Source organism: Anas acuta, chromosome 3, assembly GCF_963932015.1.
Source record: "Anas acuta chromosome 3, bAnaAcu1.1, whole genome shotgun sequence".
Taxonomy (NCBI): Eukaryota; Metazoa; Chordata; class Aves; order Anseriformes; family Anatidae; genus Anas; species Anas acuta.
This window is the reverse complement of record NC_088981.1, coordinates 41014620-41033492: the sequence shown is the minus strand read 5'-3', so window position 1 is coordinate 41033492 and position 18873 is coordinate 41014620. Positions and strand designations below refer to the sequence as shown.

Below are 18873 nucleotides of genomic sequence, written 5' to 3'. Positions count from 1 at the left end.
TGCATATATGGCTGTCGTGGTTTAACCCAGCCGGCAGCTAAACACCACGCAGCCGTTCGCTCACCCTGCTCCCTCCCTCTCTGGGACGGGGGAGAGAAATGGAAAGTGAAGCCCGTGAGTTGAGATAAAGACAGTTTAATAAGACAGGAAAATACTACTACTACTACTACTAATACAATGATGCTAATAGTACTACTACTAATAATGTGTACAAACAAGTGATGCACAATGCAATTGCTCACCACCCGCTGACCGATGCCCAGCCTAACCCCGAGCAGTCCGGCCCCCTCCCCCGGCTAGCCACCCCTATATATTGTTTAGCATGACGTCAGATGGTATGGAATACCCCTTTGGCTAGTTTGGGTCACCTGTCCTGGGTCTGTCCCCTCCCAGCTCTTACTGCACCCCCAGCCTGCCCGTTGGCAGGACAGAGCAAGAAGCTGAGATGTCCTTGGCTTGGTATAAGCACTGCTCTGCAACAATTAAAGCATCGGGGTGTAATTGGCACTCTTCTCGTCCTAAGCCAAAACATAGCATTCTGCCAGCTACTAGGAAGAAAATTAACTCTGTTCTAACTGAAACCAGGACAATGGCATCGTTTTATTTTCTTTTTAAAACTACAAGTTGCATATTGGAAACCCAAATATCTAGCTACATGCAGTACTTTTTTTAAAAAATGAAATTTGCATGAAAGCAAGTGCAATCAAGTTGCATCTGAAACCTTTACTGTATCTTTTATACCAATGTAAACCACAGCATTTGACTTTCTTGGTCAGAACCTAGTATTAACATTACCTTTTTTTACTAAATTCAAGGGACGTAGATCTGTGCGATACGGAGACTTCCAGTACTGTGATCAAGCAAAATCAGTAATAGTGGTAAGTAACATGACCTACTTACTTGCCGCATGTTTCCAAAAGGAGGTATTGCTACATAGTTTTGTGATACTGTTACTGTCACGGCTCTTTACAGTAACAGAAAATGTTGGAGATACAGGATATACAAAGGAGATGTATCAAAAACACAGGTTTATGCTCTGTTTTTCTTTGTTTTTATACCTATAATTTAATTTGCACCCTAACTCATTTCCTAAGAATTTTTTCCTAGACTGCATCTGTCTTCAGAAAAGAGATCAGGAAGTTCAAATGTAATCTTTTAATTGCATGTCAGTTCAGATCAGTGAAGCTAAACTATTTTTTTCCTATAATATCAAATTGTTTGCCTTTTTGTGATAGCCCCAACCACTGAAATTGCAACTGAGTGATTAAATCCAAGTGCTAAGCTACAAATGCGTTTCTTGTATATATGAATGCATGTGTGTATAGTTGTACTCTATATTATAAGGTTCTTCCATGTAAGAACACAGGATTATTATTTTTCTTTAATTTTCATTTAACTGCTGCAGTGTAGTACTTAGTTACATGAAAGAATTTGTGTACGATGCTGCTACCACTAGGAAAGAAATGCTGTAACTACAGTTACTGTACTGTACTATTTAAAGTAGTTTGAAAACAGGATTGTATCTTTGGAGATGAAGTTGTGCCGTATACCTAGCTTGCCACCTATGCAGCCAAAGAACAAATGACTTCTATGTGTAACCTTATCAATCAGGCATTACTAGCACAGAGATGAAGGGACATTGTTTCGTTCTTGTTTTAATTCTGTGTTTGTTTTTCATTTTCGGAAATTGTCTGTGAATGGTAAAATTCTTCTTGGTGTGCTGCTGTGTGACTTGCATGTTAGGTTGTGGAGAACGAATGTGCGTGGCTGTCTTAGGCTATGTGTGGGACTGCTTATCAGTAAAATGCAGCAGATCAGTGTTTCTGTTGATAAGAGCAGAAGAGTGGAAAATGGATTGGCCTAAATACACTGCTATTGCATAATAATGTCATTAAAATATTAATAGGATAAGCAAACTTCAGATTTTTGATTTAGCTTCTTTTCCATGCAGATAGCAGTCATTGAAATATGTATTAAAATTATAAATTACTGAAATTAATCATAGGCATGTTGTATTTCTGTATGGTGATGTATGCGAGCCCTCATTAAATAAGCATTACCTTCTTTTTTTTTTCCCATTTTAAAGAGAAATACCAGTCGTCAGACGAAGCCACTGAAAGTACAAGTTATGCATTCATCCATTGTTGCTCATCAGAGCTTTGGTCTGAAGCTACTAACTTGGCTTGGCAGTGTTATTGGATATTCAGGTGGGCAAACTTGAACTTTTTTGAGAAGCTAGAGATTATTTGCTTCAGGAATTCAGTTTGCTTCACAATGTTGTCTGCTTCTTTCACATATGCAATACATAAGGCAAAACAATTAATATCTTGGTGGAATTGATCCTGTTTTCTGATACTGAAGTGCAGTTCTGACTTCTGTGTAAAAGCGCTACCAGTTTTGGCTAGTCTTCTCAGATACTGTTTTCTGTTTAGTTGATGTTGAACTTTGAGCTGAGAATCACTGTCAAACGTTGTATGCCGACAAGCTATTTTTCAGTCCCTAGTTCTTTTTAAATGAATGCAGTAAGCTGAAAATAACCTGTCTGCTTAGACAAAACAAAATTAATCACAAGTCACTTGATGAATGATGATGAAAGTGATTACTTATGGTTTGTTGCTGTGCAAGCAGAACAACAGAGAGAATGCAAGGATGTGGGGACTGCTCTGGGATAAGTATAGAAACCAATGAAGTATTAATCAGATATTTAGAAAGAGGCGTCTTCAAAGGAATCAAGATGCACGGTATCACTTTTATGGGAAGGCTCAGTGTTTGTTCTGGTGTGGTTCCTCCTTTGTCTTGAGTCAAAGTTGTGAAGATGTTGTGCATGAGCTGAAGTAAAAGGAAAATACATCAAACTGCCAATAGGTAGAGAAGCAGATACTTGGACTTAAGTGCACCCAATGCAGTTAATGTGTGCTATGCACCTGTAAATTTTAACAAGAATTACTAGCAGAGCTCTCTCTGCCACTGTAATGCCATGTATACATTCTTCTGTATAGGTGCAGGATTTGTTCAGAGATTATACGCATTATTAGATTGATACTTGAAAAAGTTGCCAAGATTTCAGGCATGGCTGCTCTATATCATTTTATTTTTGATAGATGAGTAGTTTATTTGTATGAATTTAGTTTTAAAACACACATGTCAAACTTTTGAAAAGTTATGGTAGCAGTTTGTTCAAGTATTTGGTTTCCCATAGCTTCTTAACAAATGCACCCAAACATACACATTCTGCTCTGTTTTTTAAGTAGCCTGTTACCATTCAATCTGCAATGTGGGATGATAGAATTGCAATGCTTTGGTGGTTTCATCTAAAATCTCCCTGGCCAGATGGAGATTGGAGGTAGAGCTGAGCTCTGTGGGGGCAGGGGACACGACCCTTTATGGGGGCTGACAGACTTCACGGAACTGCACTTTGCAGTGATACGGGACGCATGGCACCAAGCCACTGCCAGCTCACGCTAGCTGGGAAGCTGAAGTGGCTAAGCAGGTTGCAGAGATAGTGTCTAATGCTTGTAAGTCGTAATTTTGTTAGTAAATATATATTACCTGCAGTCCAAAGCCAGGTTGAGCACTGTTCATATGAGCATTGTGTTGTTTTGCAGATGCAGGCTTGACTGCGAGTGTAGAACTTGTATGTTCTTTTCATAGCAATTATTACTGCTTACCATTAAGAAAAAGAAAATGTAGAGAAGTTTTACAATAATAACAGCTAGTAAGTATATTTTAAAAAATTGCAGTCATATATGAATTATATTTTCCTTTTGATAGAACTGTAAACAGGAAAAATATGACCCAGAAAATTAGCCTGATGTGTAACTACTTAGCTTAGTAAGCCAGCAGCAGTTCTAAGGAAGGACATTTTGCATAACTTTGAAACAAATCATTGTTTTGGCAGTTTTTGTAAGGTTCATTCATGTTCTCTAAAGCTAGCATAAGACTTGCAAAGTATAAAATGTTTGTGTGTCTGCCAGCAAAGCATGCAGTGTTACTCAGTTGTCTAGTAAAAGATGGATATGCGGCTTCTACTGTGTCTTAAGAACTTCCAGGTATCAAAATAATACACAAAATTAGTTTTTAAGCTATTACTAACTTCCACCTGTTCTCTTCATTAAGATGGCCTTCGTCGAATATTGTGTCAGGTTGGTCTACAGGAGGGGCCAGATGGTGAAAATTCTTCCCTTGTGGACAAGCTGATGCTGTACGATTCTAAACTGTGGAAGGGTGAGTTTTGTCCAGCTTTTGGAAAATACTGACGAATGTTATGCATGACATTTTTCCCTTACTATATCTGCTAATTCATGATCACTTTTACCATAATATATAATTGCTTAGTTTGTTATAATGTCTCTCCATGGTGCACTTATATAGAAGACAAGAACACAAAGATTGTTTGGAGACAGAGGTTTTTTAGGTCTTATTTTTCAGAGTAGTCTGAAGTCAAGGCTAATAAACAAGAGACTGATTTGGGGTTTGTCTGCTTTGTTGGATCTCAGTACCAATATCATATCTACCAAAATGGCACCTTTTTTTTTTTTTTCTGTGTTAAGCAAATACTTCAATGGCTTTTGACTAACTGATCCTCAGAAAGAAATGGTACAGATGTCTATTTTCAAGCTATGTATGGTCAATTGTTATTTGTATTGGCAGTATTTTCTGAAATGCTGCTCAGGCAGACTACATGTTCAGAGTTAGATAAGCTGATTGTTTTGCAGAGTTGTTCACAACAAAGAAAAAATTATTGCGGTTCCCAGGATTTTCTATGTAGCTGCTTCCCCTTGTCCCTTTCCTGGTCCATCCAAATCCTCTGTTCTGACGAGTAGAGTTTAGTTCTTATTTGACTGACTTGCCTAATATTTGAAGGTTTAGGTTATTCAACAGCTGAATATTACTTGATACAGGAATAATAAATAATGCCACTTGAAGCATTTTGTTTTATGTGCTCATCTTCATTCTTTGCTACAACCTGACAGACTTGATCAAAGCAGCTTCTGCTCTGAAATGTAGACTTACTTCACCCTGTAAAAGTTTTCTTTTCTAAACGTTTCCATAATACATTGATAGAAAGTAGTGATATGTAATGTGTTGTTCATTTTTCTTGACAGGAGCTAGAAATGTATATCACCAGTTATTCATGAGTAGTCTCCTGATGGATTTGAAATGCAAGAAACTTTTTGCTATCCGCTTTGCAAGAGTAAGTATTTTTATTATAAAAAGCTATTAAATACCTGAACTGTCTAGTGAAGAGTTTAGTTAGCATATAGAGCTTCAAATGATGCAGAAGTATTATTTGGATGTGGAAAGTTGAAATGAAATGCTGACTACTTTATTTCTGTCTTCAAAATATTAGTTATAATGGCATCTCATCTGCTGGGAAGAAAATGAGCTTTCCACGTTCCAGAGAATTAAAGCAGTTCAGATGTTTTTTGTCTTCACCGTCAACTGTGCAGGCTATTTCTTTCTTGAGAGCTAATTGCATCTCATTCTTGAGGTGTAAGCTGTTAAAGCACTACTTGGAAATTGTGCTGAAATTCTGTTATGCAGATTAAGTACTAGTTACTGCAGAAATGCTAAAATGCCTGAAATCAGCACTGCAAAATTCTGCTCACGCTGCTGCAGATAAATAATTTTTTGAATAACAAACAAAATATTAGCCTTTATTGTGAAAATGAGTGAGTAGACCTCACATGTGAGCAGATAAATTGTCATGTTCTTTGTACAAGTTATCTGTATAATAATCTGTGAGAGCTATTCTTCCCTTTATCGTGGAATTAAAGTTTCCCAGAGCAGACATTTAAATAAAAAAAAAATCAGGTCAGTGTGGATTAGAGGTGAATTTCCCCTTGTTGTTTAGAATTACCGGCAGTTGCAGAGAGATTATATGGAGGATGATCACGACCGGGCAGTATCGGTGGCTGCTCTGTCTGTCCAACTCTTCACTGTACCTACTCTGGTGAGTAGTGCCTGTCTTTCTTTTAAAAACTGATAGTTGGCACTCCTTGCCTCTTTTTGCCTCCTTCTTAATAGAACTATGAGCGATTGCAGAGTGATTTTATGAAAGATGACCACGACAGAGAGTTCTCAATTGCTGACCTCTCGATACAGATATTCACAGTGCCTTCTCTTGTAAGTACTGAAAGACCAAAAAAAAGGAAATCTTTTTTTGTTAAAAGCCACTAAGAGGTTCTTGAATCCAGACCGCAGATTTCTTTAACATTACTGTGGAAATGCAGGGCACTGCTTGCTGCGCAGGAGTCAGACTGTTTACATATGTTGCAATGGGTTGAGAAGTTAAAGCAGTTCACCCTTGCAAAGTTTGGATCTGACTTCCCAGAATGGGCTGGGTATTTTTGATTTCTCTTTTTTTATTTTAGGGTTGGCTTTGTTTTGTTCTGTTGTTTTTTTTGTTGTTTTTTTTGTGTGTGTATGTGTGTGTGTGTATATATATATATATATATATATACTTGAATGTTTATTTAGAGGCACACACGTAACATTTACGTTTCTCATCATACCAAGCCATGGCTTCTGTTTGTAGAAATCTACGTTGTGATTTGCTTACTGCAGTTTCAGAGCATACCATTTGGGTTCAGTTCAATAAATGATCCTCTTTGTTTATCATAGTTTTCCAGTCAACCTAACTGCAGGCAAGAATTGTCTCATGATATTCATTACTTCCTTTGGTACTTCTAGACTCTATGCCTTCTTTCAGATTTCCAGTTAATTCTTTTTACAGTGCTTGAGGCTGTGTTTCACCCAGTTCACTAATACTGCTGGTCTTTCAGCAGCTTACGCTTGTTTGGGGAAAATAACCTTTTTTGCTTCAGTCTCCAGATAAGTCTGTCTTTCCTTGTAGTACAAAGTAATTTTGTGGAGCTGTACTGAAAATAAAAGTTTGATTTTACATAGCCAGATTTGCTTTGACAATGAATGCTTCTGAATGTTTTGAAATTCAATTGAGCTCTAAAATCCAACACTAGTGTAGTATTTATGATACTGTGCAAAGTTGTTTTTTTAACTTCCTAGGGGGCAGATGTTGTCCATGGAAATCTGACAGGATTTCAGGATTCTGTTTCCATGGGTCAGGGCAATGTTATGTTACCTCTTAATTTTGATGCTAACAATAAGAATGTTGCCATTACTCAGACTTACAGGTAGATTTATCCAACTATGATTATTCAAATGCTCGTGTGTTACTTTTTTGTTTGACAGATGGAATAATAAAATGTGTGTGTATACACGTATCTTTTTTAGGAATTTCTAACATTTCCTTTTTATTTCAAAAACATGCAAAAAATAAAGTAGAACAAAATTGTTATTGTCTAATTTTACAGAAGACAGAATAGACGGATGATATGATAATTATGATAAGCTCCTCCCATACAAAGTAAGAATGATTTTTTTCCTAGGTTTAGGCCTGTTTTGCAGTCATTCTCAACTGAATGAAAAAATTGAAGAATGTAATACCACCCACCACACCCCAGTAACATTTTCAAACTTACATTAGTAATTTGAATTTGAGCTCTCAAGTAGCTGCGGTTGTTTGGTTTGAGGGATGATAGGTGGTTCTGTTTACAGTAATTTTTTTTAAATAGTAACTATTAGATTTTTCCCCTGCAGTAGCATTTTAAAAACTGAATTTGTAGTATCATTATCGGCTGTAGAACCCAGAAGCTCTAGTCAACAGCTGCAGTGTCATTGTGGTAGACGAGAGGGGCTGATCTTCCTGAATATCCCAGCCACATATCGCAGCTCTCTGGTCCCATGACTCATACTGTTTACCTAGGAGAGCCAGCAGAATGAGGAAGTTCTGGAAGAGTTCACAAGTAGGAGATAGCAGTAACGTTTTAGTGCCCCCTACTCTGTTGTGGGTTGGGTTACATTAGGCTGGGTGTGGAAGACAATGTGGCAGCATCGGAATTTGTGATGCCTGTTGATTTGTTTTGTGCAACACATGGATATATGTGACAACCCCTGATGGAAATTAAAGGTCATTGCACATAATTTCCATGTGGAAATTGCACTGTACAGGTCCTTAGCAGTTCAAAAGACTTGCTGTTCACAGTGCTTAACAGTTTGTAAAGAGAAAAACAGAAGACCTGTCACTGCCCTAAAGGGTTCATACTTAAATTACATGAGAAGACACAACAGATACTTAAAGGGAGGTACAAGTTAATTATAAGACACATAATAATATGTTTTATATCATAATTACATAGGTTAGCAGGAGCCTTACCATGGTCAAATCTCTGTACAGAAGGGATCTGAAGAGGGAGAGATCTGAATCATGATAATTTCTGGCTAGATTACATTTTTCTCCTGTGAATATTTGGAAGACTGACTTTTACTATGTTCCTCGGTTTTAATTATTAATGTAACTACTTTGGATAAAATGTCATGTATTTTATAAACTTGATGGTGCAGTGTGAACCTCTTGTTAGTTGTGTCTGTTAATTACAGCAAATTTCAATATACTTTGGTGTAGGCTCGAATGCTAATAACAGAAGAAAATCTTATGACCACTATCATCAAAACTTTTATGGACCATCTAAGACACCGTGACATCCAAGGCAGGTTTCAGTTTGAACGTTACACTGCTCTGCAGGCTTTCAAATTCAGGCGTGTTCAGAGCCTTATTTTGGATCTCAAGTAAGTATACTAACTACATGCTGATTTGATCAATTTGGGGTGGCGGGGGAGGAGGGAAGATTAAAATTAACACTTGTATCTGTTAATGTACTCAGGTATGTGTTGATAAGCAAACCCACAGAGTGGTCAGAAGACCTGAGACACAAGTTCCTAGAGGGTTTTGATGCATTCTTAGAATTACTCAAGTGTATGCAGGTATGTAAATCTGTGAATTACAAAATTTGCACTGTGTTGAAGATTAAAGCAGGAAGCTGTCTATTATGATGTAAAAACTGAGGAAATTAATGTACTATATTGTAAACACAATGCAGTATGTTTTAGTAACTTCTGGAATTGTCATGTTTTCCTGAAACATGTCTCACCAAACTTTTCCTGATTTTTTTTGTTTGTTGTAGAAGGCAGTAAAAAAAAAGAGTGGTTCAAAAGGAAAAGTGTCATTTTGGGCATATTTTGCAGGTGTACAGGCAGATAAGACAATTGTATGAATGAGATCTATCCCATTTTAACTAATATTCCCTCTTAGTGAAAGATCCGTATACTACTTTGGGGTCATCAGAGTTGCTGCTTTTATTAGAGAATATGTAGTCTGCGCCATACAAGTAGATACCTTCACTGTGAATTTTTTAACCTTTTCGTGTGCTCTATTGAGGAGTATTTTAAAACCAGTGTGGCTTTTACAAAGACAAACTGACTGTGTGATCAGTGAGGTGTAAGTCAGAATCACCCCCAGTTTTCTATACTTCAGTGGCATGCTTTTCTTGATATTTAGCTTGTGTTAGTCTGATAAATTTTTAATATGGTCATGCTGGTATATGACCATGCTGTTTTTACTACTTATACTGAGATCTGATTAGGTACTTGAGTACTTGATCTTTAATTGGTGTTTACCTACGTTTAATGTATCCCTAGAAACCACATTTAAAAAGCAAAATGGGTGTGTAAGATGATTGATGTATGCAAATGTTCTTTGTAAAGAAAACTCAAGGTGTTAATAACAGAGCTAATACCTGAAAAACCTGTCCCGGTATTCTTCTCCACTTCTTGTTTCATTTTATTGTTATTTAGATGTTTATAATTCCTTTCAAGATGGTCCCGAGTTTTTCTCGTATTAGCAATATATTTATAAGGACAGGTAGCCACTGTCCCACACTTAATGCTAACGAAGTTATTTCAGTGATATATTGTTGAAATGCACAACTCTTTTTGTTTAAGGGTATGGATCCAATAACTCGTCAAGTAGGACAGCACATTGAAATGGAACCAGAATGGGAAGCAGCATTTACACTGCAGATGAAATTAACACTTGTTATTTCAATGATGCAGGACTGGTGTGCTTTAGATGTAAGTTTTTTCTGAATTGTTTTTTCCATGCGAATATGTGGCTATGGGGGTGGTGGTGGCAAGAGGAGGGAATGAACCATTAATATGTGTAACAGTTGAACAAAACAATGTAACTGCACAATAAGCCAAAATATTCTGTGAGCAGGTACACTTTTTTTCTATTTAAACACGTCTTTTAGGGCTTAAACTGACCAATATGTAAGCATGTGGTTAAGCCTTAAAAAAAAAAAAAGAGCTCAGTTGCATCAAAAAACTGATCATCACAACATTTGGGCCATAATTAGTATTATCAGAGAAGAGGGAGTTAGAGGAGCATGCCCTGGATCTACCTAATGCTGCCTGATTGTAAATCAGGTTTTTACTGCATCTGTGTTGCAAGTTTTAGCAATAGTCAGTTTTGTCAGGCATATCTGGATGAGTTTCATGGTCTGTGTCCCCTTTAATAATTCAGATCAGTATGTCAGATTCCTTATCTTAATTTTGTAGGACTGTTATAAAGATTAAAAAAATATATATATCAATACCTGCTTGTTGTTAGCTGTATTACTGCTCAGAGCTCTGTGTTGTTTATAATCTTTGTAAACTGTGATCTTCCTTTTAGGAAAAAGTGTTAATTGAAGCTTACAAGAAATGCTTGACTGTGTTGATGCAGTGTCATAGTGGTTTTACGGATGGAGAACAGCCTATTGTTCTCAGTATGTGTGGACATTCAGTTGAGACCATCAGATACTGTGTTTCTCAGGAAAAAGTTAGCATTCATCTCCCTGTTTCTCGTTTACTTGCAGGTATGAACTAGTTTAAAAATATTTCAGGAAATGAAAAATGTTGCATAAATATAATTTGCATTTGTATGTACATAATGAACCACACAACAGCTGTTGAGAGTCTGAATAGGGTGCATTTCAGCCTTTTCCTAACTGTTTGATAGCCTTCCTTAAGGCAAAATGTTCCCAAGTGATGGAGAAGTTGTTATGGTTTCAGGCCTGGGGAAGATTGTCTCATGCCTCTGCATTTGTCAGCGGTGGGTGTTGTAGGAAGTTACAGCTGCTTTTGTAACTTACATGATGCAAAAGAAATGCAACAAAATACGGTCTGTAGATGACTGTTTTTGAAATATGGTTAGCTGTCAGATTGAATAGACTAATCAACAGTCTGTTAGAGAACAGATTAATCAGATGTGTCACCAGAAAAGTAAGCCATGTCTTTTTTCTACTTTGCTGGCCTAATTTTTCTACTAATTTACTGGCCTAAATTGCTGAACAGTTATGTTTAGGGAGGAAAAAAAGTAAAAATGTATTTTAATTTAAACAGAATCAGATAATAATAAATTAACAGGTAATGAAGTGAAAAAGATAGTTCTTAAGTAAAATATTATGCAGCTCAAGCTTGAATAACTTTGAATTTTTGAATTTATAAGCAAAACTCTCATAGCTTTAAAGCAAAGCAGAAAGCCTTTTACAGGGGCCTCATTACAGTATTTTATAAACCTAAAGATTGGTAGGAAGGATGACATATCTGTTGTTGATAACTTGTCTTGATAGACCAAGGATACTTGGCTATCACTGAGGGGATATGACACAGAAAAGAAAGACAAAACTCTTTCACTGCAAGTTTTATACATATACAGTGGGAAAAATTTTCCATAAAATGTGTGTTTTGTAACAAGTCTCCTTAGGAAATACTTGTGTAACTCCAGGGTGATCATTTGCAGACTTGCTTGTGGTTATGTCCAGAAAATGGCCTGATAGAAAATTAGGTGATTTTTTTGTCCTTTCTGAATTATAGTAAATATTGTACGCAATATGTATGTATGTGTTTTATTTATTCATACAGGCTTGCATGTTTTGCTGAGTAAAACTGAAGTGGCATATAAGTTTCCAGAGCTGCTACCCCTGGTATGTAATTAAATGTAGTATATTCATTAAATGTAATTAATACTGAAGGTGACGTTGCTTTTATGAGCATAGGATATTATTAAATAAAACAAAGGACTGTTTTTGCTATGCATGCTGTTTACAGAGACTATCTTTGCTAGATAATTTTATCTCTTAAGAGATTAATATTTAGATACTCGTGACTGGAGCATACACAATTAGCTTTGCTCTCTTGAGTAATTCAAGACTTAGGTTTAAGGTTTGTATTTGGTTCTTCATTCACTACCTTCTTTTTATAGTAGAAATTGTTTTTAGAAACTACTGTCAGGACCTGATTCCCTTCTCCTTGGTATAGGTTGTAATTTACTTCCCTTCTTGTTCCCTTCCTGCGTGTTCTTACTGATCCACTGTCTCTTAATAGGAAGTTAAAAAGAACAGGATAAATTAAAAGAGGGGAAAAGGTAACCGGCAGAAGAAATCTCTGCCTTTTAACAGAAGAAATGTTTAACCTTTGAATGAAATAAAATGACAGTGTTATTATTGATAATGTTGTTTTAAAATACAAAACCTACTGTCCTTAAGAATAAACTAAAGCCCTTGTGGAATACTTCTGTGGAGCAGTAACTGTGTAAGGCTGGTTAAAGCTGATTGGGTAGGTTGTAAACAAATTTGTCAAGTCTTTGTAATATGTGCTTTGGATTTACTTCTCTCCTGTATTCCCATACCATTTAATGATTAGAAATATCATCCTTCACCCTTTCAAGTCCCATTTCCTTTTTTCTCCTTATATATCAAAATATTGCATTTTACTTTAATGCAGAGTGAACTTAGCCCACCTATGTTGATAGAACATCCTCTCCGATGCCTGGTGCTGTGTGCCCAAGTACATGCAGGGATGTGGAGAAGAAACGGCTTCTCTCTTGTTAATCAGGTAAGTACATAGTAGCTGTGTAGTCACTGTTTTCTGATAGCTCCCCAAGGTAACTTCAGACCTCAAAAACTCTCATTTTTAAATTGGTTTGGAACTTTACTTGCATTAACTTCAGTAAGATCTGTGTGAGGTAACTACTTAAATCAGCACTTGTATCATTTGAGTATTTGTTTTTAAACTGATCTTTGATGTCTCAGTCAGAAGCCGCTTTTTGTGGTCTCAGGATTGCCACAGTTCTTACTGAATTTAGTGCTCCGTGTGTAAGTATAGCGCAGTTAATGTCCGCTAGCCTTTTTGCTGTATACTGTCCAATAATAGCAAGAAGTGCAGAATTAATTTATGCATCTTTGAAAACACTTTCATCGCCTTCACATAAATATTTATCTCAAATATTAAAATAAAAACAGAAATAGTAATAATCCTATATGTGTATAAGGTAAGTGAAATCTAGAGGCTGTGCAGAAGCATTAGAACCAGCACAGAGCACAGTGTTCCTTGGATTCTCTCTCATTTCTTATTTCTTTCATGATTCTGGAGAAAGTCTCTGTCCATCTCTAATTTTAATGTTTTTACAAAGTAGATCCTGAGGTGTTTCAAGCACACCTACTATAAACTGGGTTCTGTAGTGTCAGTGCCACCCACCAGGGTAATGATCTAAAGTGTACTTTAGTGCTAGGAGTACTTGACTTAAGCTGCTCCTCCTGCTGATGCTTCTTGCCTTTAAAAAAAAACAAAAAACACTAGTGTAAGGTGATTATCATTATTGAAGCTCTACTCATGTACAATTAATAACAGCACTCAACCTACTACAGACATGCACCAAATCTGAAATTTCAGTATAGCTTTTCATAGAGGAATGTATCTATTTAATCCCGCTGGTTGTGGGATTCCACAATCCCATCATGAAGTAAAGAGATGAATTTAGCTTAGGTACTGTGGCTCCCACAATCTAGAATTCCTTTCTTTTTTGATTATGGAGAGCTCAAGTTCAGACAACTACTTCAGGATATTTTCTGAGAAGATTTTATGGCATTTGAATTGATTGGTTTGGTGAAGAGAAGGAAGGCATGCCTGTCTGCTCTATGTAATTCTGGTGAAAAATGGTGTCCCCCTAGAGGGAAGTTCAGCACATGGAAGGTTGGACAGCACATGGGCTGTCTCTGAAGTGTTTATACACACACACACATATAAAAACTTACAGCTCCACGTGATTTTTCCTTCTAGTCACATGCAATCTAGACATTGCCAATACCCAGCTATATAAAAACACTTTCTGCTTCCAAATATATTTGTATATTTTTTCAAATTACTGTTTCAGCTTTTTATTTACTAATACTGTATAACAAAGTTTATTTTTCTGGATGAAAAATACGTGTAGATGGAGTATAATGGTTGTAAATCTTTGTTTTTGTTTTTTTTTTTTCAGATTTATTACTATCATAATGTGAAATGCAGGAGAGAGATGTTTGACAAGGACATAGTAATGCTTCAGGTAACCATGTATACCAGTTTGCATTTTATCAAGTGTCTTTTGACGCAGGCTTTGTGTACATCTGCTTATCCTTCATCAAAACCTTTTAATGGCAAGGATTTTTTTTTTTGTGTGCGAGGACTTGTTCTTACTGTATCTGTGTATTTATGGAAAAATTTGTGGAGGAAGTACTGTTATAGTCCTTCACAAATAAATGGAAATAAGAATGTGTGACTGTATTGAAACATTCTTCTCTGCCAGAATGCTTGGAAAAGCTTGTTTAAATCTTCCATCCCTTCTATTGATGCCTGGAATACATTTATTTTATTTTTTTTATTTTAAGTCTTTGTGCTATATACTACTTCTTATTATGCCTTCTAAAAGTTGGATCAGCAGGAACAGAATAGTAGAGACAAAACTAAATTAAACAAAAGTCTTGATCTGATTTTTATTTAGATTGATATGGAAGGAATAACCCTGAATATTTTACATTTAAAAGGCTTCATCAAAAATTAATAAAGCATATCACCCTGCATAGTCAAATGTGAGCTGTCAGTTGCATTATTGGAGTCATAAGAGAGTACCTTGCTTAAATCTCCATGCCCAGTATAAAGAGGAATGAATCTTACAAAGAATGTACTGTGAACTGTATGTGAATATAAAATACATTCTAAAATAACACCCAGTCTGGTTTGTGTTTATAATCATTTTTTCTTTAATAGACAGGTGTGTCTATGATGGATCCAAATCACTTCCTGATGATAATGCTGAGTCGCTTTGAACTTTATCAGATATTTAGTACTCCAGACTATGGCAAAAGATTTAGCACAGAAAATACTAACAAGGTATTTTATGTACACTTTTTATGGAAAAATCTACAAAATTGTTTTCAAAAATATGCTGAAGGCTTTTGTGCTACTTCTGTTCAGTTTCTTGCTAAAAATTCGAGAGTTATTTTGACCAGTTCTGAAATCCACAAATATTTTATATGTCGAAATGATAAATGTCAGAAACTGCTGCATAATTTTTGCATTGTTCAAGAAGTTTAAGGCAGTTGTGGCTTCATTACAGTAGAGCTTAATTTTGGATTATTAAGAGTGAAAAAAGATAATGTTTTGAAGCACAAGAAAATGCTTTCAGCGTATGGAATAACTTGTTACCTTTAATTGAAACATGTAAATTCAATTGTTTTTCTTTATTTTCAACCAGGATGTTGTTCAACAAAATAATACTCTTATAGAAGAGATGCTTTACCTCATTATAATGATTGTTGGTAAGTTCACAATACATTTAATACATTTTTTCATGTCTGTTTAATGGTTTGGAATGAGCGTTCTTCCTTGTTATCTCAAGTTCAGTTCTGTTTTGAACATGCTGTTGTTCTGATTTTCTGGTGAGGAAAGACTTGAAACTAGCTTACATTAACGTAATCTTAACTTTTGAACATGGGTGGATGAACACAAGATTTCACAAGAGACTTACTTTCCAGTCTTTTCCTTTTAAATTACAAAAGAAAAAAAGTTTTAAAATAGTAAAATAATGCTAATAAAGCACTATTATATTTTGTTTACAGGAGAAAGATTCAGTCCTGGAATAGGACAGGTAAATGCAACAGATGAAATCAAACGAGAGATCATCCATCAGCTGAGCATCAGGCCAATGGCTCACAGTGAATTAGTAAAGGCATTACCTGAAGATGTAAGTAGCTTGAAAAACAAAACCTTCAATTTTATAAGGTGAATTGGTGAATTTTTTTACGTGAGTTAATGTCCCTTAATGGGAGCAGCGTGATCATGCAGAGTAAAATTAACATGAGTACAGAGTAATAGTTGTCATGGAGAAGGTAGGTGAGGGCTGGAGAAGATGAAACTGTATGAAAGAGGCAGGAGCCTGAGGGCTTCTTCAGCTCTTCTCTTTTTAATACTGTTTCTTAATCAGGCCATCTGGCCAGTAGTATCTGCAGTCTGCTTGTAAACTCTAAATAGATGCATGCAATTGGGTTGCTGGAACTATCCAGAAATGTAAACTGTTATTTTAGAGCCTGACAATAATTGAGAATTCATGAAATCAGGAGCAGTGTAATGACTTGTGTAACATAAATGCTTCATTTGCATGGACATTCATTTACTTGAATTCCAATATGAGTGCTTTTGTAGGATAGCAGTCTTACGTGCTTTAGGATATTTATTAAGTAATCTTTAAACATATTTCAGGGCGTAGTCAAAATTCAAAAAAAATTCTTTTACTATATTAGTACTACTGTTAATGATAAATTCTGAAATATTGTTCATTGTTCTAAATACTTTAAACTTAATTTGAAAAGTCAAAATTTAGAGGAGCAGTATGATTTTAAGGAACATTTAAGGTTTTCTTCTAAAGTTTATTATGACAAGGAAAAGTAGTAAAAATTCAATGTTTAATTTGGGATGCTTTTTTCAAAATACTTTTTGCAAATACAGCATTCATGAACATATCTTTTATTACATATTTTAGTGTTCTCTGGAGCGTCAGTAAAATTACTTGTACTGGATGTGTTTTGCATGCTCATCTAGTGTCGTATGGTGTTTGAATGGGTTTAATCCAAGAGCTATAGTAACACAGTCTTGCATTTCCACTCAACATAGGAGAACAGAGAGACGGGAATGGAAAGTGTGATTGAAGAAGTGGCCTGTTTCAAGTATGTTTCCCTTTATTCTAATGTTTTATTTCTTAAAATTAAATACATAAATTAGTGAGAGTGAGAGAAAAGAAAAAAAAAAAAGGAGGTCTGGGCTATGGTGTTTTTCCCATGATTTTACTCAAGTGCATCATTTAGTACTCATTTTAGAGTGCCTATTGAGCAATGTATTCTAGCTGTTTTATTTAACCATTTATGCTCAAATGGTAGTAACCAATGCACCATATTTTTTTTAATACTTTTTCCTGGTAGGAAACCTGGATTAACTGGCAGAGGGCTGTATGAACTAAAACCAGAATGTACCAAGAACTTCAATCTGTATTTCTACCACTTTTCAAGGGCAGAGCAATCAAAGGTAACTAACAATTTGAACCTTTTGTATTTGTTTCCTTTCATATTTTTTTTTCCCCAGAGCTTTACTGTGTGAGGGCGTATTATCAGATGGTATTTTTTTTAAAAGATAACTAACTTGAGAGCATTGTCAAAATTTGAGATGCTGCTGTGATTTCTGTGCCATCGGATCTTATGTCCTATACAGAGCTTCTGAAATCAGTCAGTGGGGCTTTAGGAGTTGGTCTGCGGATTCTCTTACATGGTATTTAACTAAAAGTAATTTAACTGTCTATATTTTCACTTTACCTTTATGGACATTTACCATTCTAGTTCAAATTTGTCTTATGATCTGTATGCTAATAAAGAATGCAGACCATTTCAGGATGAAAGATTAATTTCAAAGATGCAGACATATGATGTTCACAAGTAGAAAGTAATACAAACTCAAAAGACATGGAAACTTGTTCCTTTTGTTTAAGGCTAAGGAAAAGAGGAAAGAAACAGCAACAATATAATAAGGACAATATAAATTATTTTATTAGTTTTATGTTTCTACAGTTCTTGAGTAGTATTGGCATCATTCTCTTTCAGGCCGAAGAAGCACAGAGAAAGCTGAAAAGACAGAACAGAGAAGATACAGGTATTTTTTGAGAGAAGATGGGAGGAATTACCTGTCAAACCGTATATTTTAAAATCTGTCAAACCTGAAATTTTAAGACTAACGTTCTGTTCTTGGGTTAGCCAGGAATTTGTGAAAATGTAGCAATTTCCTTTCTATCTTCCTGGTCACAGAGAGGAATCTGATCCATAGTAGAAACAGCCTAATGAAGCACTTATTCCTTCAGCTGTTGTTACATTCAAGCAATGTTGAATGTTACAGCCTATTACCTGCAGTATTATTTATCAAGCAACTGTATGGCTTCCTGGGTTAAAACGTTAAGCTCTTTGCAAGTCTCATGTTTTATATGGGTGGTGCAAATTTTAAATGCCTAAGCGTGAAACATGAATTTCCCTTTCAGCACTTCCACCACCAGCTTTGCCTCCTTTCTGCCCACTTTTTGCAAGTCTGATTAATGTTCTGCAGTCCGATGTCATGCTGTGTATTATGGGAACTATACTACAGTGGGCAGTAGAGCACAATGGCTATGCCTGGTCAGAGTCCATGCTGCAAAGGGTATGTCTCCTTGTTTTAAAACTATGCATGTGCTAAAAGAGGAACATAGATTTCAGCATTTTAACATAGGTTTATAGATTTGGGTTGCTTACTAACATATTCATAGTACTATGAATGAGAAATAAATGGTGTTTTCTGATACAGAAGACTAGGAGAAAACCCCTCTGTCTCTGATTCAATTCCTAGAATGAATGGAAGAAGGCTAAAATTCTAGCAAAATTCACATGGGGGAATAATGCTGCTTAGATCAGCTGTAGTAGATTACACCTTTTTATTGACCTAAAAGTTATTATTTTTATAGTGTTTCTAGAGTCTTAGAATAAATAAATAAATAAAAAAATAACTTTTTGTCAGTTAAATTTTGTACGTGATAAAAAGGATTTTCAAAGTGCTTCGTGCTTCTGTCCAGAAACTTGCAATAGT

At 35.7% G+C, this 18873-nt stretch overlaps 1 protein-coding gene across 4 annotated transcripts in view; it reads left to right on the top strand.

Annotated features, from left to right (window-relative positions):
• The window catches only part of UBR2 (ubiquitin protein ligase E3 component n-recognin 2), a 50925-nt gene that overhangs the window by 13029 nt on the left and 19023 nt on the right, over nt 1-18873 (top strand). Inside the window, exons 7-26 of one of the 4 annotated variants that reach the window (XM_068676757.1) lie at nt 816-878; nt 2087-2207; nt 4117-4224; nt 5106-5194; nt 5855-5953; nt 6028-6126; nt 8486-8649; nt 8745-8844; nt 9862-9990; nt 10592-10775; nt 11824-11885; nt 12685-12795; nt 14222-14287; nt 14989-15111; nt 15476-15539; nt 15840-15964; nt 16891-16943; nt 17196-17298; nt 17868-17916; nt 18296-18450. In XM_068676757.1, the coding sequence (XP_068532858.1) occupies nt 816-878; nt 2087-2207; nt 4117-4224; nt 5106-5194; nt 5855-5953; nt 6028-6126; nt 8486-8649; nt 8745-8844; nt 9862-9990; nt 10592-10775; nt 11824-11885; nt 12685-12795; nt 14222-14287; nt 14989-15111; nt 15476-15539; nt 15840-15964; nt 16891-16943; nt 17196-17298; nt 17868-17916; nt 18296-18450 (2067 nt within the window). The remainder of the gene's footprint in view (nt 1-815; nt 879-2086; nt 2208-4116; nt 4225-5105; nt 5195-5854; nt 5954-6027; nt 6127-8485; nt 8650-8744; nt 8845-9861; nt 9991-10591; nt 10776-11823; nt 11886-12684; nt 12796-14221; nt 14288-14988; nt 15112-15475; nt 15540-15839; nt 15965-16890; nt 16944-17195; nt 17299-17867; nt 17917-18295; nt 18451-18873) is intronic. The other 3 variants (XM_068676759.1, XM_068676760.1, XM_068676761.1) reach the window with 3 other exon arrangements.